This window comes from Tinamus guttatus, unplaced genomic scaffold, assembly GCF_059628265.1.
Source record: "Tinamus guttatus ecotype Peru unplaced genomic scaffold, ASM5962826v1 Tinamus_guttatus_pri_ptg000155l, whole genome shotgun sequence".
Lineage (NCBI taxonomy): Eukaryota > Metazoa > Chordata > Aves > Tinamiformes > Tinamidae > Tinamus > Tinamus guttatus.
The window spans coordinates 673,950-694,624 of NW_028288689.1; the positions used below are offsets into that span (position 1 = coordinate 673,950).

Below are 20,675 nucleotides of genomic sequence, written 5' to 3' on the forward strand. Positions count from 1 at the left end.
ACCTGGCAATGTTTAACTAATTCTGCTGATAGCAAAACCTCATCTGACCCATGTTCACGCATGGCCTAGTGGTGGATATCTGGAAAGGCAGGGGAAAAAAAGCCAGAAAATAGAACGGAAATCAGAGCTTCTTACCTAATTTGCAAACAGGGCAGTATTTCATACCTATACAGCTCCTGGGAGGTGGGCATCCTACTGGGAGATTTCACACTGCAGAGAAGAATGACAAATCCGCTGTTTAATCCCTTTGCTATTTTGTGCTACATACATTTCCACTGGAATCCTGAGTTGTTTTCTTTGTCAAAAAGTTGTTTGTTTGGTTTTGCCCATGGAACAAGTGATATTTGTGTCAAGCTATTAACCAAATGTCCAGCCAAAATCAATTGTCTAGTAGAGGCAGACCATTACTTGAAAGTCAAGATCTCAATAAATATTACCAGCCTCATTGTACCACTGACAGATTCGGCTGGTTGTTTTGTGTTACAGTTGAACAGTTTAGACACCTGCATTTGTATATATTCACAGTCTGCCTTGTGGAGACCATCTTGTGAGCACAGCAGCAGCGGGCAGCCTGCAGCCTCAAGAAATACTTCCACCATGACCATGGCAAGTGTTTTTGCGCTGCTCTCTCTTGCACTTTGCTGCTTCCCAGGTGAGTATCTCACAAGGCACTGCAGAGGCTTAGGATCTGAGAGAAAGAAACTTGACTATCTTAAAATATATAAATATATATATATACATATATTGTCCTCAAAGAGAGAGAATCTTATCCTACAAAGAACCAGTCTGTCTCAGTAAGTTGACATTGCACAGAATATACGACCAAATTTCTGCACGTTAAGTGGATTATTATTGTAATTTGTCCATCAAAAATACAAATAATCTCAAGTGGAACTCTGCCCTTGTAGTTAATGTTGTGTACAGTTAAGGTAAAAGGGTACTTGAACCAAGGCCATTATGAGGTGCTCAGACCTCAAGTAACTACTCATGGAAAATATTGTAATGGCACAAGCAAGTTCTGTGCATCAGAAAACTGAGAGATGAAAACAAGCCAAAATTTAGTGTTTTCTTTGCATATTTAGATCTGATGGAATTGCAAAGACAAAGACTTTTTTTTTATAATATGCTCTGCTCTTTTGAAATGCATATTCCTCACAACAGGTGCTGTATATGTTTGTTTATCCTGTTGATGACAATTTGCATTTGTCTGTATTTACTTGGGTATCTTTTCAGATATGTGATAGCTATTCCTTAGAATCAAAAATAGCGTGTGAAAGATAAAGAAGGAAAAGGTATTCTATTCAGTTAATAAGTTTGTTTATATTAAAAGAAAAAAAAGAAGCTATCTAAAAACAATTTTCACAATCAGCAACAAGAGACAGTCTTCTATTTATCAGTATAGAAAAGGATTTACCCTTTTTTAATATTTGAGGAAACCATTCAGTAAAAACATACAGTTTGATACAGCATTTAGGAATGCTACCTTCAGATGCTTAATTTTAGTTAAAGTTACTAACTTTAGCTACAGATCTTATTGATTGGCTTTTTTTCACATTGTCTATTTTTTTTTTTTCTTCTCCTCTTTTCCAGATACTGCTTTTGGGGTTGAGGTGAGTGGAAGATTTTTCTGCCGTTTTTTTTTAAAATGGGGCACAGGTATCCCTGCAGAAAGGGTTCACCCATTACCAGACTGATGCACCTGCCCAAGTTTGTTCTTCAGCAGCGACAACAAAGTGAAAAATCCACTGCATGGAAGTAGTCTCTCTCTCATGTAAAATGAGATGCACATTTAAGATGTTTTCACTGCCATGCTGTTGTACATTCCTTTGACAGGTGGACTGCAGTAGATATCCCAACACTACAAATGACGAAGGCAAAGAGGTGCCACTCTGCCCTAAGGCCCCTAGCCCTGTCTGCGGTTCTAATGGAGTCACTTACAGCAGTGAATGCCTGCTGTGTGCCTACAACGTGTATGTACTGGATAGGGGAGAGCTCCTTCTGAGCAGGCAAACTCAAATGAGTCTGCTTCCCTTTATATTAAATATTCTCAGCATGTAGGATTCAGCAGGAACTCTTTGCTGAACTTCCTAATGCTTGTCTTTCCTTTTCCAGTGAATATGGAACCAACATCAACAAAGACCATGATGGGGAATGCAAGGTAAGTGACATGCAAGTGAAATGAAGAGCACGGCAAGGGTCAGGTCCAGCTTCTGCATGTTCAAAGCTGTTTATTTTCTTCCCCCAGAGATGCCTCAAGCCCTAAATAAGGGGATGTATGCAGAATCTTGTATTAGTTATGCTATGGTGAAATTTCAAAGGCACATACCCACCAAAAATACTTACTTCCTATAAATAAGCCTTTACCAGTATTTTGCTAATGTTCGTTCTGCAGGTGGACTGCAGTAAATATTCCAACGTTACAGATGAGGATGGCAAAGAGGTGCCAAGGTGCAACAAAATCTACAGCCCCGTCTGCGGTACTGACGGAGTCACTTACGACAACGAATGTGTGCTGTGTGCTCACAACATGTAAGTACTGTATGTGCAGAGCTCTGCTGAACAGAAAACAAGTGCTTTGGACTCCGGGCAGATGCACTTTTAAGCAGGAGGATTTCTACCAAGGCCTTTTCTGTAGGCCTCGTGGACTCTGACCTTCCTCTTTCCCTGAGAAGTGGACCCTGTTTTCCTTTATGCTTAGGAAAACTTGTGCTTTTAATCTCAAAAGTGCAGAGGAGGGCTGAGTGGGGATTTGATGCAGAAAAGCATACTGCCCTTAACCAAATTAAGAGGATCTGTGCACCAGATGTTGCATTGTAGGGAAGAGCCACTAACTTAAAGTGAATTTACACTGTCAAATGACCTAGCTCCTATTTCCTCCTAATGCCTTGTCCTCTCTCGTCCTTCGCAGCATGCCTTATAAAACTGCACTCTGACAGGCTGTGGCACCGCATATTATATCACACTGTATCTGTCTCCTTGAATAGAAATGCCACAAAGCATTTGCCTTCAAGTGCATGACCTTGAGGCTGCTGCATAGCACATGGCAGGTCCAGGAATGGGGTCCAAGACCCTCTTGAGTGGAGGGACTCCGAGCTGCGTGGATGTGAACCCAGCAGGGCAGCTTGCTGGGGAGTCAGGGCTTGCTCCCACAGCTGGTATCTAGGGCAGACACAGACTAAGCTGGATGTACCCTGTAACCCACGCATTGTACCTGAGGCCAATTAGCATCGCTGGGGCTGAGAGTTTAACACAGCAGTTTGCTCACAGAGCTCGCTCATGCTTGTCTCTCCTTTTCCAGAGAAAAGGGTGCCAGTGTTGGCAAGAAGTTCGATGGTGATTGCAAGAAGCAATCTGTTACCGTAAGTGTGAATTATGTAATGAAGGACCAGGTGTTAGCCCTGCTGATGTCAGTGGAAAGAGTGCCAGTCTGTAGCAGGCTATAGAAGCATAGCTTCAGCACGGGGAGAGTTTTTGCTTTCTCCATACATAATACTCATTATCCACGCTATTCGTATCGGGGAAAAAAAGAGAGTGACTGCACAGGAAGGAGCCTGGGGGGGAAAAAATTGTTAACAAAAATAAGTCATCAGGGCATAGCTGAGAATCTGGCTACAGAGGTCAGACACATGGTGACTTGTTGGAGAATCTGACTTCAACTGTGGTCGAAAGGACTGTATAGAGGGAGTAGGAACACAGTGAATATGTATAGCTCTTACCAAACAGTTTTTCAACCACCAACTCTTCTCAGCTGCTGGACTTCTTAAACTAGATGTGCTTTCTATGTATTCAAAGAGTCTTGCTGTGTTTGTCTTCCATGAATGTCCAGCCTCTTCACAGTTTGTGTACACCTTTCACGCTGTGATTTCCTTGAGTAAACGTAGCACCCATTGCATAAAATTAAAATCCCTCTCACAGTATCTAGGTTAGATAATGATCTTCCCACTGTAAGACTACAGGAGAGACGTTGGTCCTTTATATACGTCTATTGGCAGCTCCACCTCTCTAGACACTAGAATTTTTCCAGTTAATTTCCTGGACAGTTTGGGAACATGATGCAATCTGATTATGAGCATGACTTGTTCACTGCTGCTGCTTAGAAATGGTGCAGTTAGGTTATGATATAGATCTCTTCAAACAGGAAATTATGCCCTATTTTTCTTCTATGCTAGAAAAGTTTAATAATATGAAACTCGGTTTGTCAGATTGTGCAAGGAAGCTAATTTATTTATTTAGGAAGCAAATCATTATCTTTGCCATTGAAGGTGTAGACAGGAGTTCAAGGCCATTTGCTATCTATGCCTTCATATCTTTCATATTAGACTTCTATTTTTGCAGGTTGACTGCAGTGGCTACCCTAAACCAGCCTGTACAGCTGAGTATTTCCCTCTGTGTGGCTCTGACAACCAAACATACAGCAATAAATGTGCATTCTGCAATGCTGCTGTGTATGTACAAATATGGATCACGTTTGTGTTAACTACCTCCTACAGGCACAAGCTTGTACAGCTACTGCTTCCTTGCTTGCTGACCAGTGTCAGCCAGGGATTTGGAGTAGAGAACACCAGGCACCCTGCCAACCATTCATTTTTTCATCTGAGCACACAGTGCTATGCCTGGTTTGTTAACGTGAATGGGTTGAAGACCATTAGCCTTAATGGAGTTTTCTCATTTAGTGCAAATAAAATTAAATTTGAAGTTTCATTATAGTTTCCCAAAATATTTTAGCCTTAAGAATGAGTTAAATCATTGCACTCATCTCTTAAAAATGAAATGTAATAGCTAATGGGATTCTCTGAGATTCTTTGGCTCTGGGGAAGGATCCTATCCAGCTTTCTGTAGGAGCCAAGGGAGAGGGTAGATCAGAGCAGGCAGTAGTCTGTATATAATCCATTTTTCTCCTCTCTTCATTTTCAGGGAGAAAAATGTGACTCTAAGCCATTTTGGAGAATGCTAAATATCAGTGCTGAGAGAATTTGCTACAAGATTTCCACTGGTGAGCCCCAACTGAAGATCTCACCTCAGTTCATCTTGCTCTCTGGGAGACTCAACTTTATTCTTGATTTTTTTTTCTTTCTCAATAAACTGAAGTCAGCAACATTTTTGTCCTGTTTAGTGTTCTGCCTAATGCAATATTTTATTCTGACGTGTTGAATGATGATGTCCGACTAGCTCCAGGGTATAACAAGAACAACTTCTTGCTCCCCTCCCTTTCATTAAATGCAAAAATGGCTAATGTAGCCAAGTATCATTTAAATATCTGTTTTTAATCAGGTGCTAAAAGACTGCTCTGCACTGATGACACCAGTTGAGGTACACCTAAGGTATTTCTGGTGCACTTTGCCTGCATGGACGTCATCAGCAAAAGCAGTTGGAATTGTGTTGTTGTCTGGGCCAAGCATGATCCATGGCCTCCTGACTACAGTTCTTTAAAAGATACAGTGTTCTGCAAGGCTGGTTTGCCAACAAAGCTTGTACTTTTCAGATGTGGGAGTGTGCCTTGTCTACTGGGTCTTCCAAGCGACTTGTTTTGGCGCTTTCCTCATTTCAGAATCGTCCTCTAACCGCCCTAATCTATTCTCATATAAGGGCTCTCCTAGGGATGGTTCCTGCCTACTTGTCTTTCCTTTTAATCCTAATAGGAGTACCACTTGCCAGCCAAGGAAGTAATCGAGCAGTGTTTCAAAATCCAAAGGCAAAATCCTTTTATTTTTGAGAGCGTAACCTCTTTCATTAGCTCCTTGTCCATTAAATTAGTTTTACTTTTGTCCTTTGCTGGTGTATTGAAACGGTGAGATTTTGTTCTACATGAAAGAAATAAAAATAAATTGGACATAATCTTTCTAAAAAATAATGTCTTCCATATGACTTTTGGGAGGCAGAAAGAGAGGATGTTTGTTGCTCTTTCTTTCTCTTGATGGAATGAAGTGTGGGGTGTGTGTTTGTTTGAAATGCTTTAGAGCAGCTTATGGTGAGACTGCAGATAGATGAAACAGTCATTTCCAATTGAGTTCAATTTTTCTGGGCTCGAGGCTAGAGATTCATGTCAGTGTGAGATCACCAGACTATCAGGCTATTAATGCACATCTAATCCATAATGCTAATGCTGTTTAGGGGAAAAAATAACAGTTTGTAATTTCTCCGCAAATGCTCATAAAAGCAGTTCCATCCCTAGCCCAGTCCAAGGTCTCTTTTCAGTATCTGAGGTAGCCTATTGCTTGCTTTTACAGTCTACTGTTTTCCTGATTTCACTAGCATTTAACTATACCTTATTTAGGATGAAGCATCTAAAAGTAAAGATGTTCTATGCTGGAAGACATTCATTTCAGATCTGCAACATTTTGCCGAGGAAAAAAACGTTGCATGTAAATGAGCATTAATGCATGCACATAGAGAAAATTTGGCAGTATACATTATTCAGGTTTGTATATCTGAACTTTTACACCTGCAGGATATTTTTTCCGGTCCTTCAGGAGCTATCCGCCACATGTTTTATTGAAATAATGACAAATAATATGTGTATAGTATCTATTATCTTCCTGGGATACTTGCTGATGAAGAAACATTCTTCATGGTTTACTTCAGTCAATACTGTCAATATTACCACCCTGGCAGCAGATATGGGATATTATTCAGAATAAGGGCCGGTAAACCAAATACAAATACGTGCACACACAGGCACACAGACATATATACACATGCTCTACAGCTGCTGAGCTGAACCCAGGCTCTGCTGCGTGCAGACAATCCAACCACCATGAAGCCAGCAGGAGTGGTGATGCTGTTGGCTCTAACCCTCTCCTGCATCCCAGGTGAGTGACTTTTCTGCTTGTGCCTATTGCTCTGTGTTTAAGTTCTGTCTGTCTTTACAACGAAAACATCCTCAGACTGGAAAGAGCTTCATTCTACAAGGACTTATTTACTCCTAGAAAGATGGTGTTGAAAAGACTTGACATCAGAGACTATCACTTATGGGGTAATATTTTAGCAACAGAACTGAGTGGGTAAGAACAACTGTGGGAACAGCTCTACGCTCAATGCTAGTTTATGCATAATGAAAGAAGTGACATGTACGTGGTACAACCAGATATCCAGTATTTAAACTCTGAAATGTTGCAGAAACACAAATTAGTTTACTGAAAGGAACGGAAATTTTCTTGTAGCCATCACAAACTGAGATGTGATTTGAGAATCCAAAAAGTCGTAGAAGCTTAATAGACATTACCTCTTAGAAAATACTTTAATTATTTAAGCACTACTATAGACATGCATAAAAGAAGCTGTTCCAAGATATTTAGTGTCTGTATGGCCCTGTATTTCTCACTAACCTGTTTATCATTGCATACATGTCTTGCTTCATCCTCTGAGACATAGCAAATGTATTTATCTTCTTTTCATTTTATTGAACCTTTTTTTTATCTTGACTGACATCTTCATGATGTACACTGCAGAATCAATATTATAACATATAGTATGGTATAAAATTTTGTATGGCATTATTTTTATCTAAGTTGTTTTTTGTTAACAGTGAATTAGAGACTGAATATTCAGAACATACATTTGCAGATTTTAACTATATTAGTATCCATGAAATACATTTGTGTCACAGTTTCTATTTTTTGTTTGTTTGTTTGTTTTTTCCTCCTGTTTTTCTTTTTCTTTTTCTTTTTTTTTTCCAGATACCATTGCCCTGAACTTGAAGGTAAGGAACAGTGTTTCCTAGTTACTCTCCATCATTTACCTCCTGAAAGCAGTTTCAACTGAAATCATTGTTAATCACGCCGTGATTGAACATTTGAGGATTTTGAGTCCTACAGTTGTTTGAGCAATATTTACCACACATATTATGGGGTGAAATTTTCATTTCCACCCGATGGTTTCCACACGTAGTACGGAAGTCAGTGAATGCCCAAGTTATTGTCACAGTTACTGCAGCAGCATTTCTGACATGTAACTGTTACTCCCTAGGCTCTTTCTGGGTGTATGTTACTGGCCCGTACCTGAGGAAGCCCAGGTAGATTTCTGGTCTCTCCTAACATCACTTGTTGTTGTCTCAACATCAGTTGTTGAGAGATCTTTTGTGACCATGATGTTGCATCTATTTTACAGGTTTACTGCAGAGACTATATCATAGTCCATTCTATCTGCAGTACGATGTATTTCCCACATTGTGGGTCTGATGGCATAACTTACTACAATAAATGTCTCTTCTGCCATGCATTTCTGTATGTATGAAAATAAATCTTTTCACTAACTAAATAGCTAACTTAACTAACTATTAACTAACTAATCTATCTTTCCTTCACTGGGAGATTTGAAGTTATTTTGTGCTTACCTATTTACTTCTCAGTAAGGGCTAGTGATTTTTATGGGGGAATTTCATGAGGAATTCCTTTCTTTGAGGTAGAAGGAGACAGTAGTGGCAGAGTTAAGTAATTTACTGAAGAGCTTTCTTCCAACATACTAAGCCTATTTCGTCAATAGTCTACAGACTATTTATTCTTCTTTAAATTTAAGTCTTTATCTTGTCTTTGAATGTCAGCAATAAAAGCAAGTGTCTAAAAGCTTTCAGAAGTTTTCTGTTTTGGCTTTGTTCTCCTATGATATATCCTTCACTGGATGGGCAGACAAATATCAGAAGGCCAAATATTCTATCTCTGAGATACCTATTTCCTCTTCCCCAGAAGAAAATATCCTTCTCTTACCTTGCTGCATTTTCAGAAGTGTTAACTCTTCAAAGGGCTTCAGCTCAGAAAGCGGCACCTTCCCTTGCAAAGCTTCCTGTGGCACTGCTGCCCGATTATCTCATCCTGAACCTTGGAAGCTCCTGATGAATCCTGAAATCTCTGCTAAATAAAAATAAACAACATTCATAACATATGTTAATAGTCTGTTTCATGCCGATTTTTTTCCTCAGCTATTGTATGATTGTGTCACAGCAATAATCCTGGTGTGCAGCTATTAATAGGGAATTACAGAAGAGAAAATATATTGTTCTGATTTCCAGAGAAATCAACTCTATCTACAAAGGCAAAAGGGTGCTCTTGAGGACAGCTTCACCTAGATTTCTGAAATAAAAGCAGTAGTAGAAATGTAACCTGGCATAATGGTCTTCTTGATTTATTTCATAAAGAATATCCTGGACAGATATCTGCTTAGCCAAGGAGGAATTGTCCGTCTCACTAACTGCAATGGTTAAATAGCTGCTGCCTTACCCCTTTATTACCATTTGCATATTATTCATATTCTGACAGCCTGTAGAGGCCCCAAGCAAACCTGAACATAGACATAATTAGAGACAAACCCAGGCCAAGGATTTTTACAGCTGGGAATGTTTTGTAGCTGCTCCACAGAAAGATACTGAGGCACAACTGTCTCTCAGGCACTGAGAGCTGCTAACGCCTATTCCAGTTTCCTGGCTTAGCCACACTTTCTTATGTGGATCGGAGAAGGGTGTCAGTTCAGATCACAGCTGAATCTATTCCCCTTGAAAGCTGGGTAGGGAGCACACCTTTCAGTGGAAGAAAAACCCCTTCACAGTCTGCTCTGTCTCCCAGAACAAGAGGATGGCATTTTTTCTCTATGCAGTAGCTACTCGGCTACCCACATGTATGTTTGCAACGAGCATCAATGCAGAACACTGCAGAAAGCCAGTGAGTAGAATTAGACCTAATAGAGATGTTTGGAGGAGTGCTAGCTATAGTTTCCACACCCCTTTCCTGCACCCTGCCCAGCACTTTGCTGCTGCTTGTAGGTAATTGTATTGGCTGGGGCTTGTAGAGGATCCTCTGAAATCCTTTGGCCTCTGGAAATCTTGTCTGATGAAAGGAAGGGGTCAGAGTGTTAATTTATTATTCATTAACAGCTAGTGAAGTGTTGGCAGTGTGGCATGTTGGGCAGGCAGCGGTCTCACAGTCAAGTATTTAATGATTTTAGTGACAGTATGTCACTTTCCAGAGAGTAGCTCTCTAAAGAGAGACAATTTATTTCTGAAACATATGACTGTGCGTAACCATTTAGTGACAAGTCCCTTCCCAGAGCTCTAACATCCCTCCTGTGAGAGGGGATGGTCTGTGTGCTGGAGGCCGTTGCGGCAGCGTGTCTAATTTCCTAGGGGCAAGACCACACGAAGCTCTGGGATGTGATGCTGGGGTGTGCAGGTCATGGGCTCCGCACTTGTCCTTGCCCCGCTACGCTGCATGATAGACACCAGCCCCATCATGTATTTGCCTTCTTAGGGAAGATAGCCCTAGCAGGATCACCCCAATGCCTCTGCTCCAGGTGGCCGGCAACTTGGCTTGGAAAGGGTGTTCTTTCAGGAACACCTTGTTGGAAATTATTTGTTGCTGTTGCTAAGTAAAATCCTGCCACAACAACACAGAATCTTCTCACTAATCTAACTCTTCCTCCAGGAAAAGCAAGGCAGGAAGCACTGCCTGTCTGCTCAAGTATTTTATGGCACGATTCTTTCAGCAGCGCCTCAGTACCTTGCGTCATTATCTGATGCCTATGAATTTAGGAAATGCTGTTCAATTAGCCTGCAGCCCGATAAGCACGTTACATGTGGTTCTTCCACTCTGCTCTCTTTTATATCAATGCTTCCATTTTAGTATATTGTTATACTTGTTGTTGGCCAAAATATACCTGAGGCCAACCTAGCGCTTTCTGGTAATACAGTTTCTCTCTGAGATTTCATACAGGATAAACTGTTTGTCACTATGTTCCTCCTCAGTGCGGAGAAAAATAAAATGATGTTGTAAAGGTAAATTACTCGGAGATGTCGTTTCTGGGGAATGGTCATTCCTATTGTGGTGGGGCTCACTGCGGGTTTTGGAGACGTGGGGTCAGATCCTCAGCATTTTGCTGCAGGGATGCGGTTCCCAGACAGCCAAATTATTCCAGTCGCCGTTGTCTGCAGTATCATCTATGGCAAAGCGACAAGAGATATGTAGGCAGCAAACAGGCAGCTGAACTGCAAGGAGGACTATTACATGAATGCAGCTCAGAGCAGCGGTTCTACTTGCTGTAAATGGAATTCATGTTCTTACAGAAAATCCGGTCCTGCCCCCGTGTGCATAGGGCTGGTAACAGCAATCTGCTCTAAGCGATCCTGCGGCGTTGCATCCGTGGAAATGTGTTTTGTATTTTTCTGTAAAGTAGCCTAGTGTATAGGAATTTAGCACCATTTTATTCTTGATGTGTGTGTGAGGGCAGCAGTATTGTTGCTGGAATGAAAACTCATTATTATACACATATCCACCTTCTTTTCAACACTTGAAAAGTATCGTTTCTGTTTGTAGACAAATGAAGCCTGGGACAAGTTTTAAACTAAAGCAAGGAAAATGAATGAGGAATTTCTTAGGCTATGGCAGATTATGGAGTAGCCTGAAATAGAGGGTCTCAAGACCAGAAGAAAAGATTCCCAGGGAAACACCAATGCTACCGGAAGAAAAAAATCTGGATTAGAAGAATTTCCAGGATTATGGGAAATTTACCCTAATACAAGATGATGCATCATGTGGCTACCAGTTGTTCATCCTGTTTGTGTGACTATAGCTTCCTTGATGGAAATTTTTTGCCTTCTAAAAGCTTGAAATAGCGGGAAGAGTTTTAATTAGACTGTTATACGGATCATATACCTCCAGAAGAACAAGCTAAAAACAATCCTACACTTAAGCTCACTTTTTAAAATGCACTTTCATGAGATTCGTGAATATTACAGCAGGCTTTGGCAACTGGCTTCATTTCTACCTTCTCATATCTTCTTATTCATCAAAAATCTTGAGAGACCAATATGATTTCAGCCTGGGAGGAGAGGAAAACAGAGATGCAGTGCAATTTCTGATAAATGGAGATCCTGCATCTAGCAGTGGATATGCAGAAATTGGTTCATAGGGCTGAAAAGGAGAGACACCATGTTCTGATACTCTCCTTAACCTCCTCAAAGCCAGCAAGCACATCTCCACTGATGACTGATACATGTTCTGAGGAAACCTTGTTTCAGGCTTAAGCATTCTTTTTGCTGAAGAATAATCAATATTAAAGCTTCTGTGATTATTTCTTCCCTTCCAAATATGCTTATAATCAGTTAAGGAATCTGGCAGTCACGTCACTCGAGATACTAAGAATACAACAAAAACAGCTTTGAAAAGAACCCTTTAACTCCTGATATTTGTGAATGAGATCCAAGGAACATTAGTCATTTATTTTTCAGGAAAAAAAAGAGATTTCATTGACATGAACAGGCCAGATCCTGCAAACTCTATTTTATGATTACAGTTACACTTTCAGCTATGGTTTTATGATTTATCTTCTCATGCAGAAACTTGAAAATCTCCCAGGATAATAATAATAAAAAAAAATCACTTCTTATTTTCTATTTAAAAATCAGCCTGCCTCTAAACCACACATATACAGCTCATGCTGCTTCTAAAACACAAACATGTTGTTCTGTCCCCCACTTTCTTCCTTGACTACCTTAGTACAAAGACATTTTATTTTATGCAATATCCCTTATTTATTTTTCCATATACCAGCACAGAACTGAACCATTTAATAGAGGCCAACATATTATTCTTCTCTTCTCTAAAAAATGGCTTCCAACTGACACAGTAAATTTAATGACAAGTAATGGAGGGAGAACCAGGCAGGGGCTTGCCTTTTGCTTGCAGCTGCTGCAGATTTTTCATGAACTTCTTAGTTGTTAATAATCCTTTTTCACCTGCACAAGGAAAATTTATCTCAATCCAAATACAAAGCCAGTTATTCTTCTCATTTCTTAATCAGACCCATTCTCACTGCCGGCAGTTGGATAACTCCTGTTTCTACATGGAACGATCTTTTTAACTTCTGAAGTTTCAGGTAAGGCTTTCCTGTTGTGATGACCGATTCCTTCCCAATGGTGACAAATCAGAGCACCAGAAAAATAAAGAGTGAAGAGAGATTCACTGTGCCCTTAGTATCTTTAAAATACATAGATTAAAACCTACATAAATCCATGTTATATATCTATAAGAGCTTAGGATGTACCATGCAGCTGTCCCATTATTCCTCTGTGTCTTGCAAATATTCTGGTGTCCAAATAGTGTATATAATATGCCATGCACAAGTATAAATGCATTGACCAAATTGGTGCTTTTGTTTTACCAGTTTCCATGTGGAATTTCACCAAATCTAGTCTTGGTTCAATGTTCTTCCTGCATGGACAGTACAAAGCGCTCGCAGTAAGGAAGGTTGCCTTAGTTAACAAGATGGGCGTAGCGCACATTTTTATTCAATTCTCCTGGGCATTTCTCTGACAAAGAAGCATTCCTTAGGGCTCAATTCAATAATCAATACAATTCTGTTGGTTTACAGAGCAAATAATTACTTTATGAAATGGCTTTACGGGCAAGGTCAGGGAGACATATATATAGAGACACGGCCAACATATGGTCCTGCCAGTGGAGACTGAGAAACATCTCTGCTGAATACAGACACAACAGGTTTGCAAGTAACAGAGTGCCCAACTCTTTCCATAATGAAGATAACAAGAATCGTTGCCCTTCTTGGGCTAGTGTTTCTCAGTTGTCTTTCTGGTAAGTTGTTTCTGTTGTAGCCTGTGCTAATATCTCTAGTCCTCCTGAAACTTTGCCTGTTGAAAGAAGGGGATATATGTGCAGCCTAACAAAAAAGAGGTCAGCTTTTTGGGAAAGAGATGCTGATTATTTCTTTTTTGAGGAAATTTACACTCGTGTAGATGTAGAGCTATAATGACACATCTGCCTAACTTACACTTATGAAATTTAATGGGGATAATAGCGCTGCAAGAGGAGAAAAATGCACATCTTCTTCAGTCTAAAATTCTGTTTTCACAAAAAAAGTTAAATATTTTATCTTAGGATATTACTTTTGGTTTACTCAGATTAGAAGAAATTTTTGGAAAAACTATCACTTTTCAGGAGTAAGTGAATTTGATGACTAATGAGAAATCAATGTCTCCAAAGGAATTTAAATCAAGGACATTGTAATTTTTTTATATTTTATAATCTCTGTTTTTTATTGTAGATGTTGTTACTGCTGGTCAATGGGTGAGTAATAGAACTTCTTTGTAATTTGGTCTTGATTTCTAAGTTCACATAAATAATTCATAATCACACTGTCCCAGAGAAGTCTTGAGAGAAAGACAGAAGGAAAAAGAAAAGGTGAGACAGAAAGGAAGAAAGAGAAGTTCCCCTAAGAATTGTACTACCTCTTTTTGCAAAAATAAGAAAATAGCTGCCAGGGAAAGATATTTTAACATGTTGATGATAAAAGATGGCGATTAATAACACAGAGTGGAATTCTGCACAGCACAGAGATACAGGAGAAAATTTAAACATTTTTTAAAAATAACTACCCAACTATTTTCCCTGTCCTGATTCCCTAAGGAGGGATCATTATTTTTGGTAATGCATGTCTACAGTGCTGAACACCTTAACAGTGAAAATGAGCCTATGCGTACTGTAAGAAACACAGTGCATTTTGCTCTCTTTCTTCACATGGAGGAGCAATAGAGGAAAAGAAAGATCAATAGTAGTATCCCCATGCAAAGAAAACTTGATTAACGCATCACATCCCTTGACCTAACGGACACATTTTCCCTTCTGTTCTGTCTAGCAGGCCTCCTGCAGAAGGTACTGGCTGCCATACAGACAGCTGCCCTGTCCCAAGACCTACGATCCTGTCTGTGGGACCGATGGCCTGACCTACGACAACGAGTGCCTCCTCTGTAGAGCAATCTGGTAAGTACGAGAGCTCATGATTACCTAAAGTGGCAGGTCAAGCAGCAGACAACGAAGGTCTTTAGAACTGTGACTAATCACAGAGTGGTCTAGAATGTTTTCAGAAATTTCTGTCTTCCCTAGATATTCTTCATTGGCAAAACTCCAAAGTTTTTCTAATCACTGAGGCTTTACAAGTGGAGAGACTTAATGAGTGAGGTGGCTATATACTATCACCAGATTTATGCCTCCTTTCCTTCTCTTCTTCCCTCTAGGCGTTGCAAAACAATTGACAAAAGGCACCATGGAAAATGCATTCAGGTAGAGTCCGAGATCCATTCCACTCCTTGTGCTGTGCTTAGCAGCAATGTTAAATTATGTCAGCTAACTGGGCTGGAATAGCTATTCTTCTTCATGAAAAACACACCTTTTAAAAACTATCTATACAAAAATACACACTATTGTAAAATAACTACCTGTCTTCCCTGTCCTGATTCCCTACGGAATGATCATTTTTTATTTGAAATGCATGTCTACAGTTCTGGATACCTTAACAGAGAAAATGATCCTATGCGTACTGTAAGAAACATAGTGCATTTTGCTCCCTTCCTTCAACATGGAGGAGCAATAGAGGAAAAGAAAGATCAATAGTAGTATCCCTGTGCAAAGAAAACTTGATTAACGCATCACACCCCTTGACCTAACGGACACATTTTCCCTTCTGTTCTGTCTAGCAGGCCTCCTGCAGAAGGTACTTGCTGCCTCCATACACAGACCTGGCCTGTCCCAAGACCTACGATCCTGTCTGTGGGACCGATGGCCTGACCTACGACAACGAGTGCCTCCTCTGTAGAGCAATCTGGTAAGTACGAGAGCTCATGATTACCTAAAGTAGCAGGACAGGTAGCAAACACAAGCCTTTAGTACTGTGACTAATCACGGGGTGGTCTAGCACATTTTCAGAAATTTGTCTTCCCTAGATATTCTTCATTGACAAAACTCTAAAGTTTTTTTAGTCAATGAGGCTTTACAAGTGGAGAGACTTAATGAGTGAGGTGACTACATGCTATCACCAGATTTATGCTTCCCTTTCTTCTCTTTTTCCCTCTAGGCGTTATAAAGTGATTGAAAAAAAACATGATGGAAAATGCGTTCAGGTATAGTTCGAGATCCGTTCCACTCCTTGTGCTGTCCTTAGCAGCAATGTTAAATGATGTCAGCTAGGTAGGCTGGAATAGCTGTTCTCCTTCATGAAAAATACAATTTCAAAACTGTCTGAAAAGGAATCAAAGTGAAAAATTTAGAATATTTTGATTGTTCAAAAGAAATTAAAAAACAAATTCTTCTTTCAACTGTGAGTTTTAAAATGTTATGTATAACACATGACTTAAAATTTGAAACTTTTAATTTCAATAAGATTTCAGCATTATCCAAACACTTCCCTTTAGGCTTAGAAAAAATATTGAAAAGTGGAAATTCCCAAAGGAAATTTGGATTTTGACTAACCCATCATTTTGTTATGGAAAAAAATAGTCTATGAGAACATTTATCATAAGGCTTGTTTATCAATATGTAGAGCCACCATGGAGTGGAGAGGCATCTATTTTTAGAACAGAGAGATTATGTAAAGAAGCACTCTGGGCTGTGCAATTTAACATAATACTACAATTTTCATCTCAGTACTCTCACAGTAAGTAGTGTTTGAAGAAATACTTAGGCAAATGTTAGTTACACTTTCAGAAGTTGTGTAGACATTTCACAGCGAAAGTTCCTGCCCCATCACCAATGTATAAACTGGCATTTTGGGCAAAGATCCTGCACAGGAAAGTTCATGGTAAAAAACTCCAGACCCTGATTGAGTCAATTTCAGGAGAGGAAAAAAGAGAGAGATTCCAGGATTGTGTTGTCCTCGAAGGCAGAGTTTTGGCTAGTCATGCTGCTTCAACTGTAATGCACTAGGACTGGAAACTCGTGTCTCCATAGAGCTCAATATGTTTACTGCTACCTTGAGGAGAAAGGGAAATGTCTCTTGCACCATGCTCCATTACGCAGGGCTAATGTAATGGAGCGCAGAGATTAAACCTACTGTTCTGTGACTGTTTCAGATCAACTGTGCTGGCTACCTGAGAGCAACCGACAGTGCTGCCAGAATCTGCACCAATGAGTACAACCCAATCTGTGCGAGCAACGGGATCACCTATCCCAACCAGTGTTTCTTCTGCTCTGCAGTGGCGTAAGTGACTGGTCCAGGTCACTGAAGTGACATTTGGACTAGCAGAACTTTTGGCTGATGTTGATACTGTAATGAAGTAGCTTAATTACTGAAATGGATGCCCTGTACTCATTCATTCCTAACTCACTTTCTTCCCAAAGGAATGGAGTTGACATCGACCTAATAGGAGCTGGAGAATGTGTGACGGTAAAGTTCAGAAATCTGCACTATTATCTGTTGTTGAAATACATTTTACAGCATAAATTAAATGAATCATAACTGCATGATAGAAACATTTGCATTGTCCTGATAGTAAAATCATGGAATATGGCCTGGAAATAGGATATGAGAAAAATAGAAGAAGTCTGCCAGGGTTAAAAGATATGGAAACAAACCTGTAGCTCAGATACAAAGCCCCCATGTGCAGGACTCCTGACCTGGAAACACAGCATTGGCTGCTGCTGAGACTTTCATTCGATGGGAAGAGTGGCTGAGGAAGAGATTTTGTCTCATCCTTTCTGCAGGAGACCGGGAGGATCATTTACTACCAGAAATACTCATGGATAGTAGCTATGATTCCTTTGGTGGGAAGTACTTTCTAGTTCATGGCTTGCAACAATCCACTTTCTGTAAACTTGTCTTTTCTAGACTACACAACCAGAGTAAAGCAGCCAGCCAGAGGGCCAGCCTGCAAACACTGACATAGACATTTCACTATTTATAATAGCATTTCTGAGATGTTTTTTCCTCCCATTTTCTGTACAGCTTGGCATCTGACTTCAAGCTCCCCCAGGCAAGCACATTCTCTGTCTATGAGTTTGGAGAGTTGCTAGAACAGAGCCCTGCCCCTAAACAGTAGTTTTAGTCTTTACCATATCACAAACATTAAATAAATATAAATATTAAATAATCATAAAGCACTCATGAAAGGAAATACTGGGCACACAAGGTTAAGTTTGTTGTTGCTCTATTACCTGCAGATTGACTGCAAAAGCTACCTCCGTGTCAAAGGTACCTGCACCTTGGAGGATGAGCCAGTTTGCAGCTATACTGGCAAAATGTACAGAAACAAATGCGAGTTGTGTTCTGCATTTCAGTAAGTATGGGGTTCACCATATAGTAGCACCATTGCTGCATTACAAGAGCAGAAATACACAGGAGCATCAGCTGTTAAAGGAAAGCCCAAAGCTCCCTTTGAGTCCCCTAGATAAATCCATCCTTGCTGCATGCTCCTGTCCTGACGCTCACTCTTCTGCGACTCTATAGGCACTATAGATCTATAATCCAAGTGATTTTCATTTCTGTTCTTCTTTCCTTACAACTAAAGTCAGATTCCCATTTACGGTCTTGTGGTCTCCCTTCCTGTGAGAGTAATTTAAGATCTATCTATAAGAGGAGGTGTCAAAATTTACTGGGTTTGTCTGAATCTCTTTTACATAACCTGAGGAATCAGGAAAGAGATCAAATATTAAATGGGCTGCTCTGTAACTTGGATAACATGGGGGCATCCACTTATTTTGGTAAACAGCAACAGAACCACCAAGGCTATCCAGCAAATTCTTGGTTTGTAACTTTGGTCTCACCCTTTTTCCTCAGATCGGATCCAAAGCCTATTTTCCTCAAACAAATTGAGGAGTGCAGAAGAATAATACCATAGTCTTCACACTCATTTTCTCCTTGTAATGTCTACAATCAAGCATGCTCTTCGATGCACCAGAAGACTGCTGTGTGTTGGTCTCTGCTTTGTCTGATCAATAAATTAAATTCAGCTGCTCCCTTTGCCATGGATAGGGTTTTTTTTTCCAGGTTGGGAGTATTTTCTCTAGGGTTTTAAGAGCTTCTCTGTCAGGTAGGAGTAGTTGTGAAATAGACCACAATAAAGAACAAGGTGTAACGCCCATCACACAACAGTCTGAGCCTTGACAGGAATATGTCCCTCCATACCAGACTACCAATTTTCGTACCAAGAGAAAACAAACTTCTATAAAATACTGCCACTTTTCTCATTTCTGTCATGTGTGCTGTCACATGTCCTAAATGTGCAAGACCCAGCTTTGTAGTTGTATCAGCACTGAGTTTTAAAGGAACCGAAGCTTTCAGGAACCTTGGTGGCATAGGTAAAATGGCCCTGGAGAAACATGAAATGACCATCATGAGCCCTGCTTGGTCACACAGTGGCAGAGGACGGGTTTAGCAATGTGTTATAAAAAGGAGAATTATTGCAAAGGGAAGAAACTATCTCATAAGGAAGAAAATTAGGAACTTCGGCTTCCTTGAAGGGTGTGTTCCCTAGAGACTCATCTGTGTTGATCACAGAAAATTGGAGCAAGCTGGGCACTGATGTAATGAGCCCTAATGAATACCAGAGGAGAAATTAGACCAGGCTCAGACTTTCAGCTTTTTGTAGAAAAGGTCTTAAATGTTTGATCTGGAAGGTTTGAAGCACAGGTAGAGCAGGGGAACTCAGGAAAAGATTTTGGGTTTTCCAGCCTTAGGGAAGAAAAGCTAGAAGATGTGCTGGTAGCTCCAAGATAGTTTCTATCTTGGAAAGCTAATATATGGAGATAATATCTTGGTGGAAGCATAAGGAGTGAGATGGATGCACAGTGATAAATGTGAGTGTTCATGACAATGTGCTGACTTTTTGCATGAGTCAGGTAATGAGTATGCAAACAAGAGAGGTGAAAAGTCCCAGGTGACACAGCGCACACAGGCTCTTCCTCTTCTTTTCTCCACCTCTAATTCTCTTGTTATGTTGCAAGGCAGTCAGTTGCTAAGGCTCATAGCTAGGGGAAAAAGCTGAGACTTCCAAGCTTTCTCTTCTTTCCTGGGGTAGATTGTTTATTGGCCTAGCAATTCCGTTGGTTCTCCTACCAGAAGTTGCCCTTTTTCTAATAGTAGCAGTACCCCATACTAGGAAAAGAGGTGGAACTTCTTCTTTTTTTTTTTTTTTTTTGGTTAGGAAAGGGAATATAAATCACTATATAAATATAATTACATGCATTAGACTGGAAATCAAGCTCCAGGTACCTTTCTTTCATCGCAGATTTCCAGACAAGTCAGAGGTGCAGAAGAATTTCCTCACCTACACTAGTAAGTGGCCTGTTTCATATGTTATAAAGAAGTGGAAAACTTGGTAATAAAGGTAATCACCTATTTGGCAATTTAGTCTCTTCCACTCCTCAGCCTGCAAGGAATTGGTCCCTGTAGTACATTTTCAAAAGCTTTATCCAGAAAGATATGTTGCAGCAAGTAAGACATTTGGGTAGATAAGGAACTGAAGTATTAATGCCATGGTCATGAGCAGCGATGTATGAAAACAGAAAATGAAAACAAGTAGTTCTGTGAGCAGCAGAACTAAGTGTGATCTTGAAGGAATCTGCAGCTGAATGACTTGATAACTAAATTATACAAAATACTGTGTAATAAATTCACTCTTATTAGACACCAGAGAATTCACTCATCAGTCACAGTTTCTCTGCTATGTGGATTTTTATGTCCAGTAAGTCGGAAACTGTAATGCTTTCCCAGTTGTATGACATTCATAACATTGCTCTCCTGTAGAATTCCTTTTCCTTGCTGGCTGAGGACCTGAGTCGAATCTGTCTGCTGTCCACTTGATTACTGTTACGAATTTGAAGAAAGAAACTTGATCTTTGCTTTCACTTCAGTGTCAAATTTGTTTGGAATTAGTTGGAGATTCAAAATTTACTGGGAAAACCGAT

General features: G+C 40.1%; 2 protein-coding genes across 4 annotated transcripts; both read left to right on the plus strand.

Annotated features, from left to right (window-relative positions):
* The first annotated feature begins 466 nt into the window (after positions 1 to 466).
* LOC104566880 (ovomucoid) lies at positions 467 to 4,977 on the plus strand. Of its 3 annotated transcripts, none has more exons than XM_088522612.1 (8): positions 467 to 652; positions 1,591 to 1,610; positions 1,834 to 1,970; positions 2,113 to 2,173; positions 2,393 to 2,529; positions 3,299 to 3,359; positions 4,336 to 4,449; positions 4,919 to 4,977. In XM_088522612.1, the coding sequence occupies exons 1-8, from the start codon at positions 598 to 600 to the stop codon at positions 4,952 to 4,954; spliced, it is 621 nt and encodes a 206-aa protein (XP_088378738.1). In that variant the 5' UTR covers positions 467 to 597; the 3' UTR covers positions 4,955 to 4,977. The 3 variants fall into 3 exon arrangements, with proteins under 3 accessions (XP_088378738.1, XP_010211985.2, XP_088378739.1); XM_010213683.2 differs by having other exon boundaries at positions 4,336 to 4,445; positions 4,915 to 4,977; XM_088522613.1 differs by having other exon boundaries at positions 569 to 652; positions 2,113 to 2,158; positions 4,336 to 4,445; positions 4,915 to 4,977.
* A 1,777-nt stretch (positions 4,978 to 6,754) lies between these two features.
* On the plus strand, positions 6,755 to 17,229 carry LOC104566889 (ovomucoid-like). Its single transcript, XM_088522694.1, has 8 exons — positions 6,755 to 6,809; positions 7,677 to 7,699; positions 14,635 to 14,759; positions 15,014 to 15,059; positions 15,473 to 15,600; positions 15,850 to 15,895; positions 16,844 to 16,971; positions 17,112 to 17,229. Exons 1-8 carry the CDS (start codon positions 6,755 to 6,757, stop codon positions 17,227 to 17,229), a joined length of 669 nt encoding a protein of 222 aa, XP_088378820.1.
* Positions 17,230 to 20,675: the final 3,446 nt, after the last annotated feature.

Excerpts from the sequence above, each read along its gene's own strand:
- LOC104566880 (XM_088522612.1), top strand. The coding sequence starts at position 598 with ATGACCATGGCAAGTGTTTTTGCGCTGCTCTCTCTTGCACTTTGCTGC. Across the intron at positions 2,174-2,392 it reads GCAAGGTAAGTGACATGCAA|GTGGACTGCAGTAAATATTC; the intron begins GTGAAATGAAGA and ends TTCGTTCTGCAG. Across the intron at positions 2,530-3,298 it reads GTGCTGTGTGCTCACAACAT|AGAAAAGGGTGCCAGTGTTG; the intron begins GTAAGTACTGTA and ends CTCCTTTTCCAG.
- LOC104566889 (XM_088522694.1), top strand. The coding sequence starts at position 6,755 with ATGAAGCCAGCAGGAGTGGTGATGCTGTTGGCTCTAACCCTCTCCTGC. Across the intron at positions 6,810-7,676 it reads AACCCTCTCCTGCATCCCAG|ATACCATTGCCCTGAACTTG; the intron begins GTGAGTGACTTT and ends TTTTTTTTCCAG. Across the intron at positions 15,601-15,849 it reads CTCCTCTGTAGAGCAATCTG|GCGTTATAAAGTGATTGAAA; the intron begins GTAAGTACGAGA and ends TTTTCCCTCTAG.